The following is a 26879-nucleotide window of genomic DNA, read 5'->3' as shown; positions in this document are numbered from 1 at the left end:
TAGTCGCAGTAGAGGCACCGCGGTAGCAGCAGAAGCTGCCCAGGCGCCACAAGGCACGCCGCGGCCACCATGTCGCCGTCCATGTCCTTGTCGTCATCGTCGTTGCTCAGCTCGGCGAAGAAGAGCATTGGCTGTTGGTTCTTGCTGCTGCAATGGGTAGTGGCGAGGAAGTTTACATGGTGCTGTAGTAGCGATGGCCGCTGCTCCGGCCCAGGATCGTGTCAGGGCCCAGGACACGCTTGTTCACGCAGCAGATGGCATGGATCTCGGGGTCAGCTGTGATCCTCATGTTTGCGTAGTATTTCTTAATGTGGCCTTCATCTTGGTGTGGATCCTGTGGTCTGATAATGACGGTGATCCTCTCACGGCGGCAAGGCGCTTATGGTGTTGGGAAGAAGAGATCATGAGCTGCTGGTGGTGGTCTTGCAATGTCAGCAGCGTGGCCATCCCCATGGATGCCGGTGACGATGGTAATTGCAGTGATAGGGAGAGGGAGGCGAGGCAGCTTGCCTGCGCGTCGGGCTATGGGTGCCGTGCACCGGCCGCGGCGGCGTACGCTTCTAGAAGGACTCCATGTGGATGTGGGCGGTGGCCAAGCTGCCTCTCCGCGTGCTTGCAGGCTCCCTGGAGGTGGCTGGCGGCGGAGAGGAGGCAACGGAGAGTGGCGTGGAAGCCGAGGCCAGGGTAGCGCGTGCCGAGGAAGGAGGCGAGACCGTAGAGCGAGTGCGCCCCGACACGGAGGAGCAGCCTCGGCGTGTTGTCGCACATAGAATAGAGCAAATACGGTGAGCTGAGCGTATGAAGCAAATGATGCCCTTTTTTTAGGAAACAAAATACAGACGCAGACGCTCACAAGTATGCACGCAGACTCACCCCTATGATCGCCTTCGACAGACTGGTCCGGCACATCATCTTGAGATTGACGAAGTCACCACAGACGCCTTGTAGTTGACGGGTACGTCACTCCTCTCTTGTTAGCTCTAAACCATACTGTGTATCACGAACATGACTCCAGTTCCATCCTGACTGTAATCTCGATGTTTCTATCGTCTCGTCTGTTCTGTCCAGACAACTTCATGTCATCAAAACTCAACTCAACACTCGCTCACCGCGAAAAACTGAATTAATGACAAAACAAAGGATCAATACTACATAGCACAAGGAGAAAAAATACTCACTTTGAAAAATATAAATTTATTAATGTCCATCATATGCTCATCAGCACAGCAAAATCAGAATCAGACCATCACCTGTTTCAAGGACACTCTTATCCTGCAATGCTGGAGCATTTGGAGCCTTCGGAATCACATTATTTTCCAGAATGAGAATAGAAGTTTACATTCAGCTTTCCATCTTTTCTTAAATTACTTCACCAATGTTAGACATCGTGCCAAACCAAGTCTGAAAGAAGGAATGCCGGCATGGCTAGACACCTTATGATATTTTTCTTCAATAAACATTGTAAATATCCATTGTACATATTTGACATATATTAATGAAAATGACACACTAGGAAACTTTCCTACTGTTTTGTGTCAAAAATTTTTATGAAAAAACAAATGACCAATAGTACACAACACAAGGAGAAAATAACACTGCAACGCCAAAAAGCATTTCAGATAGAAGAATCACAATATCAAAACAAAAAAATACATCCATTTAGATCATATTGACTCATATCACATACAATTTCTCCTCATTAACATAAGTCACACTGGTGATCATTTTGCCACTGCACCATCAGACACATCTACCAACTACTAGCGATCATTTTGCTACCAATCACTGCACCACCAGACACATCTACCAACAACTACGCCATGAGTACAACAACACCATCGGACGCATCCATCCAATCTCCAAATTAATGACACATTCTCAGGACACATGATCACCATCTTCAACAGGTCAAACATCCATCTTGCACTAAACACCTGCTGACTGGCGAAGAATATGTGGAGAATCTCAACGATAACAAACTTTGCACATCCAAGATATTGAATTTCAGGACGGTACAAGAAGCACGCACACGATATGGATGACCGCACCGTACAGATGAAGCTTCATCAACGATGTTCCGTCACACTTACCATGGAGGACCCACTCCCAGATTTCTTTTCCTTTGATGTTTGTTCTTATTTGTGAAATCAAGCCAATGCTCGAAGAAAGGGTGGTGATCATGGAGGCATTAACTATCACTTATGTCTGGTTTCAGAGGAATTCCATGGGCGCAAGTTGGAGTTTGACAAGTTGTTCCGCGGAGAAGATCTGTACGACGATGATTTCGATCCGGAATTGGAAGAGCAATTCTAAGCCAACTATCGTGTCCTTGCGGCCAGTGCACTGAATTCAGAGTGGGTGGGAGACTTGGAAGAGGATTGCATGTACATCCGCAGCGATGACTTGAAGGAGGGTTAGTTCAGCCCACGCTTCATGCATCTCGATTGAGGCCAGGGTGATCTGAGTATGATCGAAGATTATTCAGTACTTAGGAGCGTTTTATCGATGATTGCCGCCTTTGTATACGGAGCATCGTGTTAAACAGCCTGATATATACTAACGTTCTGATACTAGTTATGATGCTAATGTACTCACTAATGTGTTTTCTATGGCTTCTTGCAGACATATATAGTCGTGTTGTATGCACTCTGGTAAAGAAAATGCGGCCGCAAATACCACCAGTTTGCAGCTCGTATATATGATAAAGTTTGTTTAGAAAGTATCATCTTTAAATTGCACGAATGTAAGACCAGGAGTCGTTACGTATGTCCTGAAGCCGCTCTGCAATGTAGTCACTTCGCTGGATGATAGAAGAGTTGGTGTATGTGTAGCTCTGGTGCTGCGGGACCAAGAGATCTTGGTGGCACACCATCCTCTGGAACTCGAGGTCGCGGCCATGGAACTCGTGGACGCGCGGGTGCGCGATCCTGGACCCCTTGTAGTTGCAGTAGAGGCACCGCGGCAGCAGCTGTCCGGGCGTCACGGGGCACGCCGCGGCCACCATGTCATTGTCGTCGTCTTCATTGCTCAGCTCGGCGAAGAAGAGCATTGGCTGCTGCTTGTTGCTGCAATGGGTACCGACGAGGAAGTTGACATGGGTGTTGTAGTAGGGATGGCCGCTGCACCGGTACAGGATGGTGTCAGGGCCCATGACACGATCGTTGACGCCGCAGATGGCATGGATGTCAGGGTCAGCCGTGATCCTCATGTTTGCGTAGTATTTGCTCAATGCGGCCTTGACCTTGGTGTGGATCCTGCTCTCTGATGATGATGACGGTGATCCTCTCGAGTGCATCCTCATTGGCAGTGTCCGACTATCGGCGGCGGCGACGGAGTTGTTTGTTGGCAGCAGCTTAAAGATCATCTCCATGGATGCCGATGATGATGATAATTGCAGGGAGAGGGAGGTGAGGCGGCATGCCTGTGCGTCAGGCTGCGGGTGCCGCGCAGCAATGGCCGCGGCGGCATATGCTTCTAGGAGGACGCCATTGAGATGTGGATGTGGGCGGGGGCCAAGAAGCTGCCTCTCCGCGTGCTTGCAGGCTCCCTGGAGGTGGGCACCGGCGGAGAGGAGGCAGCGGAGTGCGGCATGGAAGTCGAGGCCTGGGTAGCGCGTGTCAAGGAAGGAGGCGAGGCCATAGAGGGATCGCGCCCCGACGCGGAGGAGCAGCCTCGGCATGGCACTGGCAGCTGCCGAATCGTCCTCCTGCTCCATCGCCATCGGCTTCGCTGCCGGGAATGGGAAGTGGTGGCAGGAGACTGTGTTGAGGACGATGTTGGATACGGGATCCATGGGCCCGTAGCAGTGGCCGGCGTGGAGCATGCTCCGGTGGTACTCCACCGGCAGCCGCGCCAGCGCCCGCAGGCAGTAGCCGTGGATCTTGTCCAGCAGCGCGCGCCGGAGAGACATCATAGACGCCACCTCTTCCTTGTGATCCATGTCACCATCATGTTCGCGATCCGCCGCCAGCTCCTCCCAGCTGATGATCCGACTAGTTGATCCGGCCACCGGCGGCATTGACGACGACAGCTTGGTGCGCAGACGAGCGAGCCGCCGAGCACCATCATCGTCTTCCATGGAGGTGATCTTGGACCGCAATTCTCGGAGAGAGCTGGTGGAGGGATCGGACCAGGTGGCGACGAGGCGGTCATGGTCGGCGGCAAGGGCGGCGCACTTGAGCGCCATCTTGAAAGAATCGGCGAAGCAGTAATCGACAAGGCAGCGGTCACGAATGATGAGGCGGACGGCGACGACGAGGTCGGCATGGGCCACAAGCAGGTAGCGCACGGCCTCCCACTCCGGGAGGTAGGGGAAGAAGTAGGTGAGGAAGGTGAGCAGCGCCTCCGCCGACCGCCCCGCCGCTTCTTCCTGCCGGAGCTTCTCCGATACCGCCAATTGAGAGTCAGCCGGAGGAGGAGACGAGAGGGCGTTGACGACGATGTTGGAGACGGGGTCGAGGAGGCCGAAGCAGAGGCCGCCGGCGTTGAAGGCCGGCAGCAGCAGCAGGGCTTGCGTGTAGGAGGCTTGGATCTGGGACACGAGCTGCGATCTCTCCGCTTCCCGCTCGTTGCGCAGGGGCTCCTTCTTCTTCTCCTCGTTCGGCGAGAACACGCGCCGCCGCCGCCCGCTGCTAGCCATGGCTCCCTAGCTCTTTTTTTATTTTATTTTATTTTCCAACCAGAGGTTGTTGTTATATTTAAAGGCCAACAAGGACCATTGTTGACTGTATTGTAAGCCCAACAGGAAACATGGGCTATCCAAACGGCCCGGATTGCAACAAGAATCGGATTAGGACGACCCTCGTTGGCTGCCTTGTGTCAGTCAAGGAACCGTAGAGACTCCTCGCAAAAAAAGGAACCGCCTTCAGAATACTCACCACATTTTGCGTCTTACCACACATAATTGCCACATAACCAACCACTGGAAACAAGACTCTCTCACATCCACTAACCGCACAGACACAGCCACACAACTTCAACACTGAGTCGCTAACGTACAAAAATTTCACACCCTTGTTCAATCTACACACCATCAGAACCTCAGGACCTGCTTCGGTTGGCTCCCATGTTTGCCCAGGGCCTTGTCAAGAGCCAGTCCAAAGTCGTCAAAGGGACTCAACTCCATCCTGCACCAACGTACGGCAAAATCATTGGTTAATCTTCCAAAAGATCCATTTAAGTTATCTGGTTGTGTGTTTCAAGATCCGAAACAGTTAAAGCAAGTACGCACTCGTATTTAAGTTTCCCTTCCTGCACCAGTCCCAGCAGGTAGTCTATCAGCCTTCTGCAATCGTCCGCCTTGTCTGAACTCATCCACTTCTGTAGCCAGAATCCTCTCAGAGAAAGATCCTGTCACTCACAAGGGTCGCATCGTGTTAAAATGGTTGACGGGAGAGGAGAAACAACTTGAGACATGGCAACCGCTCCTTCAGATTGATGGTAATTCAGCACATCATGACATAATAATGAGCTGATAGTTTTGACGCGTAAACTAATTCTCACATTAAAACAGTAATGAATGTTCAGTTCCCTCACTATTACATTACGTACAGAATTGGAAATCCTATTGACTATTGTTCATAATCAGGACCAGGATCTGATGTATACTGACCTTGAAAATAAACGACGAAGTAGAAACAGTCACAGGTCTCTTGGACATTCCGCCATATGTCACCATGGTGCCTCCTTGCCTAAAGAGACAGGTTATATCTATACGTCGAAAACAGGGACATTTCCAGATCCAAGTTTAACGACGTTACCTTAATAACTTCAGTATCAAAGCTGCAGCATTTCCTCCTACACAGTTAAATCCTAGTGCAGGTTCTGGTAGAGCACCCTAACATCACAGTAAACAGAATAGTACCAGCATAAGCAAACGGTTGGGGTGATCCTATACATACACTAACTTGAAGCTCTATCCTGGCATCACTTGTGATAGTTGCAAAACAACTTCGATTCTAACTCATGATTTGAGTTGCACAAGAGCTTGGGCATCACCACTTTGGTATGGCTGATAAAAAATTACAATATCCTCGCTTCACATTGTTGGAAACAAAGAACTTTACCATACCATGCAAATACATGCTATCAACGGATCATTAAGTTAAACAAAATAGTTTACTAGGACAATAAGGTTTGGAATGCAGGCTGCAGTGTAGAGAGCAGTACCAGCAAGCTCTTGACATTCTTAACATCCAGCTGACCTTCTGTGAAAACCTCATCTGCACCAAGCTGTTTGAGTTTCTCTTTTGCTTCTTCTGACCCAGGCCTACCACAATGCAGTTACAGATGACTCATTGAAGCAAGCAATTCAAACGAGGAAAGATAAATTCCATGGGAAGTAGAGAACCAGATTGAGCAAATTATCATGATGATGATGCAGAAAACTAAGATAGGGGCAGTATTATCGATTCCAGGTTGGATTTGCACCTGTCCCTTATGATGTTGATGGTGCGAATCCCCTGCACTTTGGCGAGCTGAATAACGCACTGGCCGACGATGCTGGTGGCGCCGTTCTGGACAACAGCATCGCCTAATAACATATGAAATAAATGAGTAGGCATGCTAAGAAGGAAGCAGCAAGGGGCGACGGTGATCACCAGGACTGAGTTTCACAAAGTCCTGCAGCATCCGGAGCGCCGTCAAGGGGTTGACGGTGACAGTGGCAGCGTACTCGACGGGCACGTCGTCGCGGACCTTGTGCCACACGTGCTCCGGCTTGACAATGTAGGTCTGCCACGTTCCTGCAAGCAAGCGAATTCCATCAATTTGAGCTCTTCCGGACTTGAGGGACAGCTAAAAATGGGGAGTGAGGCAGCAGGAAGAGAAAAATAGGGGTACCGAAGGAGGGCGGGGAAGGGATGACCCAGTCGCCGGGGGAGAGGGGCCGGGTGACGGCGGGGCCGAGGGCATGGACCTGGGCGACGCCCTCGTAGCCGGCGACGGCGGCGGGGGGGACGGGAGGCCGGACCGGGTAGACGCCCTGGACGCGGTTGATGTCGGAGGGGTTGATGGGCGCCGCCAGCATCTTGACGCACACGTCGCGCTCCCCGAGCTCCACCGGCGGCACGTCCGCCACCCTTTGGCACAGGCGTCCGCCAGATGGTTATCTAATAATACTCCTAGTGGGGAAGAGAAGAGAGGTCGATGGAGAGAGAGATAGTACCTTAGGACTTGGTCGGGAGGGCCGTGTTGGTCGTAGAGGACGGCCTTGGAGGGCGGCGAGAAGAGCGATGCTGCGGCGGTGGAGAGGGAGAGGCGGGGTGTTCGGAGGAGCAGCCTCGCCGTCGGCGGCGCCATGGGTCTCGTATTTATTCTGTTTTCGTATCTGATTCTGATGGAGCCTAAGCAAACGATGGCCTCTTTTCTTATTCCAGACTCAGACTCCTCGTGTTACCTCTAAACCATACAATGTATGTCATTGTATCATCGAATCTACAAACCAGACAGAGACTAATGTGCCAACTTCATGTCATCCAAATTCACTGTGAAAAGCACAAAAATACAGGCGGGATGATAATTTGCTGGGTTTTATTCTTTCCGGTGTCTGATGGAGCAGGTTCAAGAGCGAAAGCAAATACAAGAGCTAATTGAATGAATCCTCCTGTTAGCTCTAAACCATATATACAATGTATCACAAACAGGACTCCAGTTACATCCTGACTGTAATCTCCATGTTTCTGTCCAGACAACTTCGTGTCATCAAAACTCAACTCAACACTCACTCACCATGGAAAGAAAAAAAAATGGATTTATGACAAAACAAAGGATCAGCACAAGGAGAAAAATACTCACTGTGAAAATATATAAATTTGTGACAGAGCAAAGCATTAATACTACACAGCACAAGGAGAAGCTAAAAGTGCATTCCAGATAGAAGAATCACAATATCAAAACAAAATACATCCATTGGCTCATCTCCATACAATTTCTCTTGGGGATCATTTTGTTACCAACAACTACATCTACCAACAGTCACTACACAGTGGGTACAACAACACCACAGGAAACATCTGTCCAATCTCCAAATGCCACCTTCTCAAGACACATGCTCACCATCTTCAACATGTCAAACATTCCTCTTGCACTGAACCCCTGTTGGACTGCCCAAGGATACATGGAGAATCTAAACGATAGCAACCTCTGCACATCCAAGATATCAAACTTCAAGACTGGAGAAGAAGCACGCGGGCTGTAAGGATGAAGCTTCATCAATGATGTTCCGTAGTCACACTCTGACCATGGGGGACCCACTCCCGGATTGCTCTTCCTTTGATGTTTCTTCTTCTTGGTGAAATCAAGCCAGTACTCAAGGAACGGGTGCTGATCATGGAAGCACCAACTATCACTTGTGTCCGGATCAGGAAAGTCTGATAGAATCCCATCTCTTGCCTGGAGCTCTTCTGCCGTACCAAACACCTTAAGTCCTTCCAATACTATATCAACTCAATGATATAGGTGGATCAGTATCTGAGGTGACAAAACACTACCATGATATGTGATCAACCGTTTGTCCACACTGGTTGCATCATCTAACAAGTCAAGAAGATTGATGACTCCTCCCGGAAGCTCAGCCTCCAACCGAAGCATTAAATACCTCGAACATGAAGGCACGTGCAGCTCTATAGGCTAGAGGGTTATTGCTAATACCTCTCGGTTCATCATGCATAGCCGTGCTTTTCATTGCAACCCCCCATATCTTGTTGACACCATCAGGTTATACCCTTTCAACAACTGACTGATATTTCTCCCTCTCTTCAGATTTATGACAACTAGTGAGAGAATTGAGTCAACAAGTTTTATACCTGGTTTAGTCAACTCATATCTGGCTGTAGATGGTGCATCAAGATCTTCTTGTCTAATCAGCCCTATCACTTTTGCTTCCCTCAAAAGAGGAATGTTCACGGCATATCTCAATGGATCTAGCCATTTCTCCATAGCAATGTCCTGATGACTATTAAACCTACAAGGGAAAGAAATAAAGATATTTAGTAAACCTTATACAGAAATAAATCAAATATATATCATATCTCTCTCAAGTTTTGCCCAAAAGAACCAATTATTTGTTGTGATACACCTACAAGATCAACTGTACAAGTTCTGCCAACAAAATAATCCAATTATCTGTTGTAATAAGCCTACTAGAGAAAGCGATATCAAATATATAAAAACATGTCCAGCATCATCTAAGTTCTGCCCAAAAACTCAATTATCTGTTGTAATAAGCCTATAAGAGAGAGGGAGATACATATCCAGCAGTTTCTAAGTTCTACCCAAAAAACCAATTATCTAAGTTCTGCCAACAAAATAAACCAATTATCTGTTGTTATAAGCCTACTGGAGAGAGAAATATCAAATATATAAAAACATATCCAGCACCATCAAAGTTCTGCCCAAAAACCCAATTATCTGTTGTAATAAGCCTATAAGAAAGAGGGAGATCAAATGTATAAAAACATATCCAGCAGTTTCTAAGTTCTGCCCAAAAAACCCAATTATCTATTGTAATGCTCCTACAAGAGAAAGAGATCAAATGTATAAAACCATATCCACCAGCTTCTAAGTTCTGCCTAAAAAAACAATTCTGTGTTGTAATAAACCTACAAGAGATCAAATGTACAAATACATATCCAACGGCTTCTAAGTTCTGCCCAAAAAAACCTAGTAATTACCAAATGTACTAAACACACCGTCTTAATGAGTTCAAAGACACGGTTATAAATCCTGCTCATATAAATATGACATTCTCCCAAGTTTAAGGCTATCTTACATCAGTTGCCCTATCACAGGCAAGTCCCAGCTTGGAGTAGAGGAGAATTGGTGTCTCGATACAAAGAGGCAGCTAGTCGCGCGACAAACATGTGCAGGTAGTTCGCTGCCTCTCCTCCAAGTCATTGCATAACCTCCATCCCTAACCTCCTGCAACAAAAAACAAATAAGTACCACATAATTTAATATATTAATTTTATTTTTGTAACACATAAGCTAGATAATTACCCATATAAATATGCAATGCAGAACAGAGTTGCATGTACACATAGGGAGACAGTAACAACACTAGTCAGATTAAAGAGCACAAAGGAAGTACACAAGAAGTTCCGTCACAGAAAGTGGTGGTGTCGCGTGGGCCGCCACTCATGATTCGAATCCCCGACTCCTGCAGCTGAAATTCTCTCTAGTTCAATAATCATGATACCAATTAAGGCTACAATAGGGTCTATATTGATGTTACTATTTTCAATGTTATAATGTAAACATAATTAATGTATCATATGGTCAAGAACTTCATAAGTAATTAAGTTCTTTAGTTTGACCAAGTATTCATTACAAGTCTGAAACAAACACCTATTATTACAAGAAGAAAATGCACACCGGTCACAAGGTTAACCTGAAGAGAAAGGGTAGCCTTTATGCTCAGTATACAATGCAGAGTTACATGCATGAGACATGAAAACAGTAATAACAATAGTGACATTAAAAAGCACATAGAGGACATACACAGGAGGTCATCCTGCTACAGAAGGTGGTGGTGTTGCTTAGGCCGCTGGTTGCGATGGCAATCCCCAACTCCTGCCGCTGCAATTTTCTCAAGTTCAGTAATCATGACACCAACTAGAGCTACATAATTAATGTGACCATATGGTTATTACGAAATTAAGTTTTAAATTCGACCAAGTATCCATATCCATTTTGTAGTCTGAAACCAAGAACTATTATTACAAGAAAATGCCTACCCTTCATAAGGTTAGCCAGTAAAAAGAAGGGAAATGATAACCTTTCTGCAGAGAGAAAACAGGTAGTTTTCACCCAACTTCCTATCAAACATAAAATTCCTTCAAAATTCTATGCCTACTTAAAAACCTAAGATAAACCCAAACGTATGGAGCAATATGTTTACGTGAGAATCATCAATCTGATTCATTGAATTGAATTACTGAAGGGGAAAAAAAATCTTATCATTGAACTATGATTGAGTGTGTGTTTTTACAACAACTATGATATTGAGTGTTTCGTGACTCTAGGGCATACATTCTCTGCACGTGTTGAGTCAAATCAACAAACATGGTAGACAGAAGCTCCACCTGCCACTGTTATGGAGTTGGGGAATCATAGATGTCGCAGAGTATGAGAATGTTGGGGAATCTACAATCAGCATCAAATATTCCACACAGCCTCATTGTTGAACCTTTATCCACGGATGGAAGCAAAATCAGGAGGAACACATTCTAAAATTGACGTGTTTGCTTATGCATTTACAGGGCACAATAGCCAGCGGCCACAAACCATTTTCGTCACTTCTGCTTGAGCTACTTTCAACACAAGAAAAAAGAAGAGGAACAAAATCATGCAAGAGGAAAGTGCAAACCTCACATTTTCCAAACAGCAGGCCCTTGCTCTCTCAGGCCCTAGTTAAGCCAGGTAACCAACAATACAATTTTCTCAAGTTCAGTAACCATGACACCAACTAGAGCTACATAATTAATGTGACCATATGGTTATCAAGCAATTCAGTTTCTAATTTGACCAAGTATCCATTTTGTAGTCTGAAACCAAGAACTATTTACTGGTTGACAAGGTTAGCCAGTAAAAAGAAGGGAAAGGATAACCTTTCTGCCCAGAGAAAACAGGTGGTTTTCACCCTAAGCAGTAAGCAGTATGGATATGGCTTCTCCATGAAGTACAACAACAGTGAGATATGAACGCACATACAAGGGGAAAAGCGCAAATACCCTATCTTATCTTGTGAGGGGGTGGCGTCGCGGGAGGTGGATGGGGAGTGCCATCCAGGACAGAGAGACCACGCCAGTGGCCGGGGTGCGTAGGACAATGGGGGAGGCGAAGGAGGCCCCAGTGGGAGGTTGGGGGCGGCTCGATGGGCGGCGGCGAAGAGGGCCATGGTTCCCCCTCCCCCACCGTTTCACCGGCTACGGGTGGGGGGCGAGGAGAATATGCTTCTGCAACTGTTGTTTGAAGAGGGCTCGACAGTTGCAAGGCCCAGCCCAACGGTCCTTAGTTGCTTACCGGTGGTGGCTGGCCGGACAATACTTCGGGAGGGCGCCGTTGTCGGGACACAATGCGTTGCGCGCGCTACCCAACTTGCCTCCATGGGATCTGAACGGGGCTGGCTCTGGTTGGACCTTGAGACGATGGCAGTCACAGGCGAACAACTCCATGGAGGCGCCCAAATCCCGTGGTGGACGCCCTCCACGAGTACCAACCCAAGCCTGGAGCTAGCTTCCTTCTCCCATTCTCAGATCTAATTGCTCCCGGTCCTATAGTCTCATCTTCATTTTTCTTGCTTGTTGTTTCGTTGTGATAGCTCATTCATTAGCCCTCGACCAATTCATCTTGTTACACATGCTGAAGCTTCTCCGAACTGATCCATTTGCGCAAGCATGCTCTTCGAGTTAATTCAGTTGTTGATTAGTTTGTACAAGAAGACGAGGGGACGAGGAGGAAAAAAAGAAAACAACTCAACAAGTAAAAAAGAATGCATATGCATGTATAGAAGAATGACTTTGTCATTTCTAAGCTGACAGAAGTAGTTAATCACATGGAGCTAGACCAATTTGTACAACATGAATATTAATGTTGCAAGAAAACAAATGCGCAACTTCAATTGCAAGAGCACATTTCTATATTTATGGTCGATGAAGAATAATCGCTCACAATCATCGTTTTAAAGATAAAAACTTGTAAGCTGATTTGGAAATACAAGTCAACTTGGAAATAGGCCCCATACCTTATAGAACAATAAAATGGGAGCATTTCATCTAATTTATTCTTACCAACATAAATCTACAGAAAATGGAAAAGGTGGAATTTGGGGGTGGGGAAAACGAAGCATTGATTGGGCGTGTCTCTTCCTCGACCTGAGTCCATCAATATTGGAATAAATGGCCAACTATGAGTTCACCTCGGAGTGACATGAGAATGTCCCTTGTGGTGACATCATGATTATAGGGCTTCTTTGAATCCCTAGCAATGGCCCTTGTGGTGACATCATGATTATAGGGCTTCTTGAATCCCTAACAATGGCCCTTGTGGTGACATCATGATTATAGGTCTTCTTTGAATCTCTAGCATTTTTCGTTTGTATATCTTTCTGTTCGTAAGGTTTTAAGTTCTTCCTAATTCTTTGGGTCCATCAATATTGGAATGAACGGCCAACTAAAGATACCCTGCACGCTATTTTGGAAGGAAAAAAAAAATCCATCCACATGTTTTTTAATTTTTTCTGTGGCGCATCACCACAGTACTGAATGCTAACTCTTGTATTTTGTTGTATGATACAAGAGTACATAGCATCTTTTTATTATCATATTCTTATATTTCAGAGATATTGAGGCCGGCTTGAGTTGCGAAGTATTTGCCTTGTTGTTTTAATTAGATGATGAAAAAAAATTGACACTGGATTCTAAGTCAAAGAAGCACAATCTTGGTGTTGCCACACATCGACACCGGTAAAGCTACAAAAACCGAGTGGTGCATGTAGCTAGCCAAAATTAACACCTTTTCCACGGAAACTCTTTGGGCATGCAAAATATCTTGGAAGGCAAAACTGAATTAACAATATACCCATCGTACGGAAACACAGACAGTTGATTAGTCTGAAGGAATAGAGAGGAGCAAGGGCTGGGGGGTGCAGGCGTCGGGGACAAAGGAGCAAGGGCTGGGGGGAGTCAGGGCCGTCGGGAGCAGGAGGTCGGCCGGCGGCGGCGGTGAGGGGAGACCTGCCGGAGGCGGCGCCGGTGAGGGAAGGTTCTGAACCCTAGTTCACCACTTCACCATCGCGCGTGAGAGGCGAGATATTTTGACCGGGGTTCTGCTCGGGAGTCCGGATGTGGCTAAGGAGAAGAATAGATGGTGAAACGTTTTGTGGCATTTGGTACGTAATATGTGAATTGGTGGGAGGGTATTTCGGTACAAGGGCCGATTTGGAGCAGCAGCAGCTGTGGGAAGCACCCATTTCCCAGCTTCTCGCTCGTAGTGCATTTGGGTGGAGGGCTCCACTCGAGCGGCTACGAGAATCTGGCCCGAAATTTGGTGTTTTTTTGGGCTCTAACTTCTAGGGCCTGGAAGCTGTTGGAGCAGCTCTTTGGAGCCCAAACAAACGGACCCAAAATAAGAGAGGCATGGGCCTTGCTGCTCTCCAGGCAGGTCACCACAGGCTCCTAAAGTATCATTAACAACTGAGTGGTCAAAACCCTCAACATCTTCAAGGCCACGGCGGCTTCTCCACAAGTCCTGCAATATCATAACTCTCAGGACAAAAAGAATAATTTTGTACCCAAGCAAAGACAATAGAGCCAATAGGAACAGAAACGTAGATATATGACAGGCTAACCGGAAGTGACATGGCACAGAATCTTAATATTCCCTTGCAAGGCATGCTGAATGCATCCTCAGATAGCAATGGATCAAGCAGCGTCCTTTCATTCCTAGTGTCAGAACAACATATTTTTTAAAACTAAAAACAATGAAAAAACACAAAAGGAGTTTCATATAAGATAAATAAGCTTCATGTTGCCCTTTGACTTGAAGGGGAAATTCCATATTAGTAAAATGAATTGTTAAGAAATTTCATCAATGTGGACGAGTGAACCCTACAAACTAGGTGTAACACCCTGACTTCATCCAGCCTGTACAGAGTCTCAAACTTTTGCTCTTGCTTCTCCTAAACCGGTTAACCCAGCTGGTATGGATGGTTCTCCATGGTTTGTATATGCAACTATAACTAACCATGTGGGACTCAGACCACTACTTCCAGCCAAACATGGACCAACTTGGACTAGGGTGTTACAATGGGTGACCCCTATAGCATATAACTGGAAGGGAAGGAAAATAAAAAGTGGTAGCCATTAGTTGAAGTATCTTATACGAACCAGAAACGCAGATTTTGCCATGGCAGCATCCCTTCACTTCCATGATAAAAAGGCTCCCCCACTATCAGATTAACCTAGAGTGATAAAGGATCAAGGATCATTCATGATTCAAAAACACTATAGCATGGATTTTGGAATTAAATGAGGATGACAAATATTGGACTTCAACAGTCTCTCTACCTTTTCATGATTTAAGTCATTCATAGTAAGGGATGATGCCTTTTGACCAATCACTTTAATCTGGTCCATGGATAAATTATTTGCATCTGCAACAGCTTGAAGATAGTTGAAGCCCCTGTCTCTAAGACTTGGAAACATTGTAAAAACTTTTGAAGATGGTAACAAAGAAGAAACTATGAGAGCTAGGAACACACTGTCATCAGCCACAATGCAGGTTGGAGAGGATCTTGCACTCATCTGGGCAGAGAAAAGTTAAACACGAAAAAGTTAAGGTGGGGAGATGCACAGGATAGAATAGCTACAAATAGTGTCAGATAGCAGAGTTGACCAATATGGTTCTGTATTCTTAAAAAATGAGGAAACTGCATCACAGATTGAAAGGTTGCACAGGCTTTTGAATATTGGGATACTTATTATAATTCTTAGGAAGTTACAATGAGGAATCATAGTATGATGCACAAGCTCATGGAATACTAGTTGGATATAAGAACATATTATACCAAGTAAATAGTGCGATTACTTACAGAATTCCTGATTACACTTACCAACGCTGCCCTCCAACCTTTATCACCATAAAGTGCTACCTTTTCTGGCAACAATGTTAGATGGTTACTTTTGGGGCTTCTACTTCCTTTACCATTCATATTCAACTGATATGAGCTGCTCGTTTGGTTATGGCTAGCGCTCAAAGAAAGAGCTTGATCTTTCTTTGCAGGAGCCCCTGTCCCTTGTATAAACCAAACACACTGCTTCCAATGATCACACCAATCCTTAGTTCCTAGCAAAGGAAATAAGGGAACACATGGTGAAAATAAGCTTACAATATTCCAAGCACCCTGCCCTAATATTATTACCCTTCAAGAAGGCTATTCCATTCCAGTTTGTAGGTAGAGAAATGAACTAGGTGAAGTCTTGAAAGCTTCACATGGACTGCCACTTCCACAGTCTACATTGAAATAGATCTCTACACATTAAAAATACAGAAATAGCATTCAAACTTGAGAGCAATTAGGTCTCGGGATAATTGATTGATAGACATTGAATGCATGGGTTACATATATAGGCAAAGATCAATAGGGTTTATAGAAACACCCAATCAACGGTGATCTGTCGTCGCACGGGGCTCCGACACCGGGGACGTGCTGGCACACCCCCCTTTTAGGTTCGGCGGGGGCGTCGGGGATCGCTCCGGCGATCGCCGGCGTGGCCGATGGTGTGCGTAGTCCGAAGAGAGGTACACCCAAGGTGCATGCAAGCAAAGAACACATGCACGAGCGTTTTTACCCAGGTTCGGGCCACCCGGAGGTGTAAAACCCTACGTCCTGCTTGTCTGAGCTTGTATTGTCACCGAAACCAAGTGTTTACAAGTTTCCCCGGGGGGAGTCCCTGGACGCTCTCTCCCCTTTCAGCTAAGTGCTACTTGCTATTCTCGGCTAATGCTAGTATGAATCCGGACAACCCATCCGAATGAACCAACCGGGCAGAACCAACCCTTTGACCGTTGGCGGGAGTCCTCCTTGTTGGAAATATGCCCTAGAGGCAATAATAAATTTGTTATTATCATATTTCATTGTTCTTGATAAATGTTTATTGCCCATGCTATAATTGTATTGATTGGAAACTCAAATACATGTGTGGATAAATAAACAAATACCGTGTCCCTAATACGCCTCTACTAGATTAGCTCGTTGATTAAAGATGGTTAAGGTTTCCTAACCATAGACATGTGTTGTCATTTAATAACGAGATCATATCATTAGGAGAATGATGTGATGGACAGACCCAAACCTAAACATAGCTTTTGATCGTGTCACTTAAGTTTAAATTGCTTATGTTTTATTATGTCAAGTATTATTTCTTTAGACCATGAGATCATGCCACTCCCTAGTACCGAAAGAATACTTTGTGGGCATCAACCGTCATCTCGTAACTGGGTGATCATAAAGGTGTTTTTCAGGTATCCCAGAAGATGCTTGTTGGGTTGTATGGATCAAGACTGGGATTTGTCACTCCTTGTGACGGAGAGATATCTCTGGGCCCTCTCGGTAATATAACATCCTAATGAGCTTGCAAGCATGCGACTAATGTGTTTAGTTGCGGGGGTATTATATTACGGAACGAGTAAAGAGAACTTGCCGGTAACGAGATTAAACTAGGTATGGCGATACCGACGATCAAATCTCGGGCAAGTAATATATCGCGAGACAAAGAGAATTGGATACTGGATTAATTGAATCCTCGACATAGTGGTTCAACCGATGAGATCTTCGTGGAATATGTGGGAACTATTATGGACATCCAGGTCCCGCTATTGGTTATTGATATTTGATCATGTCCACATGTTCTCGAACCCGTAGGGTCACACACTTAACGTTTCATGTTGCTTGGGTTATATGAGATAAATGATGATATCGAATTATGATTCGGAGTCTTGGATGGGATCCTAGACGCAACGAGGAGCTCCGGAATGTTCCGGAGATAAAGATTTATATATGGAAAGTTGTTTTCAGGGTTCTGGAAAGTTTGGAATATTTCCCGGTTTTGACCGGGAAGCTTCTAGAAGGTTCCGGAGGGATCCGGAGGGTTCCACCTTGAGGCCCACCTATCCCTGGGCTAAATGGGCCTGTGAGGGAGCACCCTGGCCTTAATGGGCCGAGGGGCTAGCCCACAGGGCCCATGCGGCCAGGAGGAGAGTCCTGGCCGCATGAGAGTCCTGGCCGCCGGAGAGTCCTGGCCGCCGGAGAGTCCTGGCCACGGGATAGTCCTGGCCGGCCACGCCTCCTCTACCCCTATATAAATAGAAGGGGGGGCAAGGGAGAGAGACACCCCAAGCTTTCAGTTGGATCTCTCTCCCCTGAGCCCTCCTCTCCTCCTCTTCTCACGCGCACGGCGTAGCCCTGCCCGTGAGAATATTCACCATAGTCACCACGCCGTCGTGCTGCCGGGATCTCGTCTACCTCTCCCTTTTGCTTGCTGGATCGAGGAAGGAGGAGACAACGTGAAGCTGAACGTGTGGATACCAAGGAGGTGCTGTCCGTTCGGCACTGAGATTGATCTCATTGAAAGTTCCACTACACCAACAACGATCTCGTGATCGTAACGCTTAGCGGTCTACGAGGGTATGGTGTTCATGATCTCTCTCGTTACATACATCTAGTATATATATTCTTGGGTTTTCTTCCGCACTTCTCGTAGGAAATTTTTTTGTTTCCTATGCAACGAACCTAACACTCCTTTTATACTCAAGGGGATGCCACAGGTGCCATGGTGCATGGGCTACAAATGTCGAGCGGAGAGGCATCCAGCTCTCCCTCGGTGAGCTGGTGGCGCGCATGGACGCCACCTCCGCCGCTAGGGGTCTAAAACCCTAGAGTAGGATTGGACAGCCACTGTTCCTTTGATCGGACGGGTAACAACCCGTCGGTCGGCTCATTTACTGAGCCGCGCGCCTTACTCCTTGCCCCGGTGGGGCCGCGCACCCCACGCCCGCCACGCGTCCTCGTGGCGCTGTTGATCTGCCTACTGGGCCCCACGCTTGAGGCGGGGGTGTGCGCCCGGGAACCCCCTCCCCCGGCAAGTCGACCCCGGGAAGCGCCCGGGCCCAGCGCGCCCGGGAACCCACCCGGGAAGCAGCTTCCCGGGAGGTGCCCAGGCGAGATTTTTCCCCGAAGCCCCGCAAGCCCCTTCCGGGCAGGTAGCTTGCTGGGCTGCTCATAGACGCTCCCCGGGGTGAAACCTTCCCGAGGGCTTGGGAACGGGGCCCACGCGTCGCGTAGCAGTGGTACCCCGGGTGCCACTGGTGCGACATGATCCTTGCCTAATTAATCATGTCTATCCTAATCAACCGGCAGCCCAGCCATATGGGCTTGGGCGCCTGGCCCATGGCCTGCCCAGAGGGCGCCTGTACTCTAACACTCCCCCTCAGTCGAAACGTCAGCCACTTTGCACGTTTAGACTGGACCTAAACTCCGTGAACACTGAGGAAGGCAGCCCTTTGGTGAAGATATCCGCATACTGTGAGGAAGTAGGAACATGCAGTACTCGAACAGCACCAACGGCGACTCGTTCTCGGACGAAGTGAAGATCGATCTCGATGTGCTTGGTTCGCTGATGCTGAACTGGATTGGAGGTCATGTAGACTGCACTGATGTTTTCACAATACACCAATGTGGCGCGCCTGAGAGGGACATGCAGCTCCAGAAGTAGCTGGCGCAGCCAGGTGGCCTCTGCAACTCCGTTGGCCACTGCGCGATACTCGGCTTCAGCACTTGATCTTGACACGGTGTTCTGACGCTTGGAGGACCAGGAGACAAGGTTGTTGCCAAGGAACACAGCATAGCCCGAGGTGGACTTGCGAGTGTCTGGACAGCCAGCCCAATCAGCATAAGTGTAGACGATAAGATCAGTCGAAGAGGATGGTCGGAGCAAGAGACCAAGGTGGAGTGTGCCTCGAACGGAGCAAAGAATCCACTTCAAGGCTGCAAGGTGAGGCTCACGTGGGTCATGCATGTGTAGACAGACCTGCTGGACTGCATATGCAATGTCTGGCCGAGTGAACGTCGGGTACTGAAGAGCGCTAGCAAGGCTGCGGAAGTCTGTAGCATCAGACACTGGGGCCCCCTCAGCTAGAGCAACCTTTGGATTGGTGTCAACTGGAGTGGAGCACGGCTTGCACTCTGTCATCCCTGCACGATCCAGAATGTCCAGCATATATTGTCGCTGTGAGAGGAGGAGACCATCACCACTGCGCTGAACCTCCATGCCGAGGAAGTGATGCAATTCACCGAGATCTTTCATGGCAAACTCTCGATGAAGAGCTGAGATAATCCGCCGAAGGAGATCAGGTGAGGACGCTGTGAGGACAATATCATCCACATAAAGCAACAAGTAGGCTGTGTCTGATCCACGTTGGTAAACGAACAGAGAGGTGTCTGACTTGGCTTCAAAAAACCCGATGGACAACAGGAATGAGGCCATCCGGCTGCACCATGCACTAGGAGCCTGCTTCAGGCCATACAGGGACTTCTTCAGGAGGCAGACAAAGTCCGGATGAGCTGGATCTTCGAACCCGGACGGCTGCTGGCAATATACAATCTCAGACAGATTGCCATGGAGGAAGGCATTCTTCACATGTAGCTGGTGAATAGGCCACCTGTGGGAGAGAGCCAAGGAGAGCACCATACGGACTGTGGCCGGCTTGACGACAGGACTGAACGTCTCATCGAAGTCGACACCGGGCCGCTGGGTAAAGCCACGGAGAACCCAGCGTGCCTTATACCGCTCAAGGGAGCCATCAGACTGAAACTTGTGCTTGAAGATCCACTTCCCAGTCACGACGTTGGCCCGAGGAGGACGAGGCACGAGGTCCCAAGTGTGATTCTTCAGGAGAGCACTGTGTTCTTCTTCCATGGCCGCTCGCCAATTGGGGTCAGTGAGGGCGCTACAGAAGGTCTTCGGCACCGCAGAAAGAGGGGCGGCGTGATAGGCAACAGGCATCCGATAGCTGCTCTTCGACCGAGTGCTCATGGCATGCTGGTTCGCCACTGGAGGGAGAGCGACGGCACCCTTGGGTAGAGGTGCGGTCGGTGGAGCAGCAGCTGGGCAGGTGGCGGTTGAGCAACTGGCACGGGAGGAGCAGCTGGTCGTCGCGTGTAGTGCTGCGTGAAGAAGCGATCCGAGCGTAGAGGTGGGAATCCGGGCGGGGGTCCCGCGCCTGCACGAAGGGCGGGCGGGATGTAGACCAGAGAGGCCTCTCCAGGCGCGCTGGGCAGCGCCTTGTCCGCGCGTGGCGCGGGAGAGGGAGTCCTGGTGGCCACACGTGGCGCGGTCAGTGTCCCCGACGTTCGTCGCGCAGGCGAAATGTAGAGCGCGGGCGCCGGTGGATCATCAGCATCATCGGTAACCGGGAGGGGCGCCCCACGCACAGTCCCGGAGGAACCGGCAGGGGCGCTGGAGGTGACAGCTGGTGTTCCTGCAGACAAAAACTTGTGCATCGGTCCAATAGGAGGGAGCACAGAGTCAGTAGTATCATCATCCAGGAACTGAAGGTCTGCTGGAGCACTAGGACCATGTCGCTCAGCAAAGGGGAAGGCCGTTTCATCGAAGATGACGTGCCTGGAGACGATGACTCTATTGGAGGAGAGGTCAAGGCAGCGGTACCCTTTGTGATGAGCGGAGTAGCCTAGGAAGACACAGAGGACAGACCTAGGGGCGAGTTTGTGGGGTGCAGTAGCCGACATGTTGGGGTAACATTTGCAACCAAAGACTCTTAGATGATCATATGTTGGTGGCTTGCCGAGCAGGGCAAGGTGAGGCGTAGAAAACTGCAAAGTCTTGGTGGGCAATATGTTGAGTAGAACAGTGGCTGTAGAGAGAGCCTCAGCCTAGTAGGACGGAGGCATGGACGCCTGAAAAAGCAGGGAGCGAACAACATTATTGATGGAGCGAATAATGCGTTCAGCTTTACCATTTTGAGACGAAGTGTAGGGGCAGGACATGCGAAGATGGATGCCCTGAGCGAGAAAGAATTGCCAGGAGCTGGAGTTGTCGACCTCGCCCCCGTCGTCGCACTGGACAGCCTTGACGCGTGTGTCGAACTGGGTGGAGGCGTAGGCGAAGAAGGTAGCGAGCGTGCTGAATGTGTCAGATTTGAGGCGCAAAGGAAAAGTCCACAAGTAATGAGTGCAATCATCAAGAATGACCAAATAATATTTATAACCAGAAATGCTGACGACTGGAGAGGTCCATAATCACAATGTATAAGATCAAACTTATTAGACGCACGAGAGGACTCCTCGTGAAAGGGCAAGCGAACATGGCACCCTAACTGACAAGCATGACGATCTCGGTCCAAGATGAAAGAACCTTCACAGAGCAACCAGCGGGGTCAAACTCGATAGAACAATTGTCGATAGTAAATTGGCAGACAGAGATAAGGTTCTTAATAATCTATGGTGACACAAGAACATTATTAAGACGTAAATTATGAGGTAGTGACAGGAAGAAGAGAGCCATTACCGACAACAATGGATGAAGGAGTAGGGTACCGCGGGAATACAACATGTGAAAGAGAGGAGGCTGAGATGTCATATGGGAAGTAGCACCTGAGTCGAAGTACCACTCCTTGGACGAAGGTGGGGTCAGCTGCTGAAGGCGGAGGCGAGAGCCGTCAGGTCCCAGGAGGGCAGGCCAGCCACCGGGTTGTACTATAGTACCCAGGAGCGACCCACTGGCTGGCAGCATCAGGAGCAGCCCCCGGGTGCTGCTGGGCGAAGTGCTGCTGTTGCTGCGCCTGGTGCTGTGCCTGGAGGTGAGGAGGCACCAGGATGGGTGCCAGGGGCGGAGGTCGAGGGCCCCCGGGCCACATCTGGATGGAACCCATCCATGGGTTGTAGTAACTGGGCCAGGGACGTCCTCCGGCGCCGGGCCACCAGATGGAGGGCGCTGGCCTCCAGAAGTGTTGCCGCTGCTGGACCCGCCCCTTTGCCACCGCTTCCTGCGGCGGTTGGCGTTGGAGGGCTTGGGGCCGCCGGAGCCCGAGGTGGGCGTCGGTGGAGGGGCTGCTGCAGATGCAGCAAGAGCAGTGGCAGGGGCGTCCTTGTTGTTCTCCACGGTGAGTTCCTCAAGGATGAGGTCGTCACGGGCCTCCAGGAAGGTGGGGAAGGGCCTGGTGCGGCGAAGAAGAGCCCCGACGGCGGATGACGTTGAGGACGAGGGTGCGGTCGGCAAGAGCCGTGAGGTCGTCGGCCATCTTCTTCAGGCGGCGGCAGTAGTCGGTGACGGAGAGGTCGCCCTGGACGAAGTTGCGAAACCGCGCGCGTCTCAAGGTGGATGGAACAAGCCTCCCGGTTGCTGAGGAACTGCGACTTAACGGCGAGCCAGGCATGTCGAGCGGTGGAGCCCTGGGCGGAGATGTTCTCCGCAAGGTCGTCAGTGAGAGTGGCGACGCAATCCATCCGGGCCCAGTCAGGAGAGATCGGGGCCGGAGGGTCGTCGCGAACATGATCCTGAAGAGAGAACTTGCCGAGGATAAGCAACAACTGATGTTGAAATTACCGGAGTCGACGTCGAGGGTGACGTGGTTCCGGATGTTGTTGACGGCGACGGCCTGCGCGTGAAGTTGCAGCAGCGCCATTGCCTCGTGTAGAAGCATGGCGGAGGCGAGATCGGGCGGCGAGGACGTGCTGAAGGAAGCGCCACCAGGGTTCCTTGGCTCCTTCTCCTGGAGTTGGGCAGCCCCGGCGGCAGCATTCGCCTGCTCCTTGGCGAAGCGGGCGTTGATGGTGTCGTCCTGTGGACTTGGCGACATGGCGCTGCACGGCGCGCGATGGGGTGGGCAGCAGAAGATCAAGACCTAACCTAGGCGTCTGATACCATGAGAGCAATTAGGTCTCGATCGGGATAATTGATTGATAGACATTGAATACATGGGTTCTCTACATATATAGGCAAGGATCAATAGGGCACCCAATCAACGGTGATCCTTGCCTGATTAATCATGTCTATCCTAATCAACCGGCAGCCCAGCCATATGGGACTCTAACAAAACTCTTAAAACAATCCATCATGCACCAAAAGATAATATGTCAAAATCAATTATTCCTCCCGCAAGATGCTAGGTCGCATCAGTACAGTTGTGCAATGTGAGCATCACCGCCATGCAGGTACAGTAACATTGTGTGTTTTTTCATTAAAACAGCATATGATTTACTGCATTTCAGCATTGTCTTGTGTCAATAAAAGTTTTTACTTATAAGTAACGACAATAGACTACTAGTTCTGCATGCTGGTATAAGAACTAATCCAGGGGAAATCCTTATATGAATGGAGAAGAAGAAATAGTGCACAAGGTGAGAATCGCAATAGTTTTTCCAACCATTGGCATATTGTGGTAAATCCACATCACTGGATTGTCTCACCCATCTAGGAGCAGTTGAGTAAAAGACTGATCCAGCAGAATCCAGTTGAAGCACCCACCTGCAGTGAAAAACAGCAATATTCAGCGAAATTTTAGGAGAGTATAGGTAGAGAGACAACAAGACCTTGTGCTTACCATGAAACAAATAGCATCAGCATGCCCATCAGCAGTTGCTTTTATCTCAATCTTTGTTTCACGATGACTATCTGGCCGTTTCGAAAAGTCAAATTCAAAAACTTTGAAGGGTTCTGACAGCTAAAGCAAAGAAATTAGGACTATATAAAACAGCATGTGAAGAAAAACTCTATACCAATCTTATTTCATCTGCCAGCGCATCACATTGCATCGCATGTTGTTGTGACTAAACAGAAAGAACATTTTGTGCTCCACTGGGAGTAAGCCACACGCCATCTTCGGCATTTGCTTCATTGCTGTGTAGATCATGCATCTTCCACAAGGACGTGCTCTCAACTAACTAGGGCACCAACAGGTTGAGGTCAATTTAACACAAGGTATTACCGGGAAGAACTTATATGGTATTCTAAAAAGAATGCAGCAAGCAGTACTGACTACTCCATACGTAGTAGCTCGATCGATATGGAACCGTCTTTGGATTTTTCACCAATAACATGTCATGCGCATGCTGTAGAGTAGGTATGAGACCCTCACCCAACAGCTCAGAATCAAGAATTTCACTTGCCTGCACAAACCAGAGAGGTGCCAAATGACTTGGTATCGGTAACTGCACGAATGATTACGAAATGTTGCGTACTATGCTACCATTTAATGAAAATTGAGACCTGTTGCTTGGGGTAACAGAGTGGCTGATAATTCAAATCTTTAGCATGTACAAGTGGACAGTTGAAGAAGCATCACAGGGTACATACTTGCCAGAAAAATACAATGGCTCAATTCAAGGCAAACTGCGTTTTGCTATAGGAGCAGGGGGGATCTACATCAACCTCTACGGTACAACAGAATGCTAGGGCAGTAGAGCCAAGATAGAGAGGTTACCAGTATATCAGCTCGAGAATCAAGCTCAACTCCAACTCTGAGCTCATCTGAACGCTTGTGAAATACTTTGACCTTATTTTCCATCCCATTGGCTCTGAGTACCCTCCGGGTTAGTTTGCCAAGGTAGGACTCACATGCTGACACGCTTCCCCTACCTTCACCTCCAGCAGCTGCCAAAGCTCGCGCAGTCATCATGGACAGCAACCCCGTCCCAGCTCTGGTTTCCATACCATACCTGAGCATTAGCATCCTTGGCAGCCAAATCCAATCCAACATTTGGTGGTGGCAGCTGAAATAAACTGAAAGAGAACTGAGGCTCTACGGATCACCCGATGTCGAGGACGCGGGAAGTGGGGTCCGTGACGTGGCGTCGATGGCGAGGCGGTACGCGCGGTTGCAGGAGGCGTCGTTGAGCATGCCGAGGTAGGAGGTGGCGGCGAGGAGCTGCTTGTGGTGGGTCGGCGCATGCGCCGGCGCCTCAGCTTCCGCTTCCGCCTCATCGACGACGAGCCACTCGGAGTCGCCTGTCAGCGGGTTGAGGCGGAGCTGGAATGCGCGGGTCGGCCCGGAGGAGGCCATTCTGCGGCGGCGGAGGAGGTGGCGGAGAGCGGCCGGCGGTGGGCGTGGCGCGATGCCGGAGAGGAGGCAGCTCAGCATCGGCGGACGGCGAGGCGGTGGCGGATGCCTCTCGTGGCGGCCTCAGTGGCACGTGGCAGATCGAGGCCATTCGTTTTCGAACGGACGTGGATGATGCTCCGGAACATATGGGCCAGAGCGGTCCAGTGAGAGCCTAAACGAAGCCCGGCTCCGATGGGCCCATTCACGGCCTCACACCGCTCAAGGAACACCAAGAAAGAAGAGAACGACAGCAAAGAAGTTGGTCCCAAGGAAAATGCAAAAAATCTGAGAACCTGTGTCATTTTCAGAACCTGTCTCATTTTTAGAAACATGTGTGTTTGATGAACCTGTGTGTTTGTGAACCTGTGTGTTTGATGAACATGTATGCTACTAGACTTTTGTGTTTGTGAAATAATCTGTCAATTGAGAACATAACATGTCAATTTCATTGATTGTTCCACAGCTGGTACATTTTGATAGCAACTACACAAGATTCACCCACTCCTCACAATTGCATACACATTGCTAGCTAACACAAGTCCACACACAAGAATCAAATACTTCAGCAGCATTGCTATCTCCCTAAGCTCCTTAACTTGTTCATCATGGTTTGATTTGATTCTTCACAATTTGTCTTGTCTAAAACAATTGGTCGCAACTTAGTAGACTCTAAAACAGGTTGATAATCTAGAGGCACCAATTTTTCGTCAACTAAGTATTGCTCATATCCCTCCTCCCACTCCCAAAATGGACAGCCACCACCATCTCTCTGTCACCACATGAATGAAAATTAATCAAAGCTCCGTCATCAAATCACACAAAATATACGAAACACAAAATTTGCAGCTAACCGTTCGAGTTGGACAAACATAGAACTGGCGATCATAGTTCTTATCTGTCTTTAATGTACAGATGTTGAGAATCCGAAACTTACAGTGTGGGCAATGAACAAGAGGGATTTCATTGTTTGAAATCCTTCGGCTTCGTGGTATTGTGTACTTGTTGTGCCTGTCCAGACTTAGGGGCGTTGCTGCCGTGCTGTGCTCCATGGCCGGCTTGGAGGCGCTGCAGTTGCGCCAAGGCGAGTTCGGGTTGGCCATGGCGGCCGGGCCAAGCAGCCACGCTGGGCGGGCAGCCGACCGTGGGGAGGCAGGCGGGCGAACGTCGAGGAGGGGGCCGTAGGGGCTGGAGGCGGACGGGTGTCGGCGACGAAGAAGACTCCGGCTCAATCCGTTCTGGGGATCAGACTCCGTTCCATCGGTGAA

General features: G+C 48.7%; 2 protein-coding genes and 1 pseudogene across 2 annotated transcripts; all 3 read right to left on the bottom strand.

The window, feature by feature from the left end:
- Window positions 1-2652: 2652 nt before the first annotated feature.
- On the bottom strand, window positions 2653-4708 carry LOC112268958. Its single transcript, XM_024455354.1, has one exon. The coding sequence runs from the start codon at window positions 4637-4639 to the stop codon at window positions 2729-2731; it is 1911 nt and encodes a 636-aa protein (XP_024311122.1). The 5' UTR covers window positions 4640-4708; the 3' UTR covers window positions 2653-2728.
- Window positions 4709-4855: 147 nt separating this feature from the next.
- On the bottom strand, window positions 4856-7364 carry LOC100829535 (enoyl-[acyl-carrier-protein] reductase, mitochondrial). The gene is made up of 9 exons (XM_003577128.3): window positions 7166-7364; window positions 6841-7079; window positions 6600-6743; window positions 6430-6532; window positions 6169-6268; window positions 5760-5836; window positions 5612-5690; window positions 5231-5349; window positions 4856-5126 (listed from the first exon to the last, which is right to left on the bottom strand). The coding sequence occupies exons 1-9, from the start codon at window positions 7297-7299 to the stop codon at window positions 5033-5035; spliced, it is 1089 nt and encodes a 362-aa protein (XP_003577176.1). The 5' UTR covers window positions 7300-7364; the 3' UTR covers window positions 4856-5032.
- A 613-nt stretch (window positions 7365-7977) lies between these two features.
- Window positions 7978-25853, bottom strand: LOC100829234 (annotated as a pseudogene).
- Window positions 25854-26879: the final 1026 nt, after the last annotated feature.

Source organism: Brachypodium distachyon, chromosome 4 (assembly GCF_000005505.3).
Source record: "Brachypodium distachyon strain Bd21 chromosome 4, Brachypodium_distachyon_v3.0, whole genome shotgun sequence".
NCBI lineage: Eukaryota > Viridiplantae > Streptophyta > Magnoliopsida > Poales > Poaceae > Brachypodium > Brachypodium distachyon.
Note: the sequence above shows the minus strand (reverse complement) of the source record. Positions and strands in the feature narration are given on the sequence as shown.

What these genes read in the sequence shown, in the direction of transcription:
- LOC112268958 (XM_024455354.1), bottom strand. Translation starts at nt 4,639, where the DNA reads ATGGCTAGCAGCGGGCGGCGGCGGCGCGTGTTCTCGCCGAACGAGGAG.
- LOC100829535 (XM_003577128.3), bottom strand. Translation starts at nt 7,299, where the DNA reads ATGGCGCCGCCGACGGCGAGGCTGCTCCTCCGAACACCCCGCCTCTCC. An exon ending in CTTTGTGAAACTCAGTCCTG is followed by an intron (nt 6,533 to 6,599) that starts GTGATCACCGTC and finishes ATATGTTATTAG; the next exon opens with GCGATGCTGTTGTCCAGAAC. An exon ending in ATCAACATCATAAGGGACAG is followed by an intron (nt 6,269 to 6,429) that starts GTGCAAATCCAA and finishes GCATTGTGGTAG; the next exon opens with GCCTGGGTCAGAAGAAGCAA.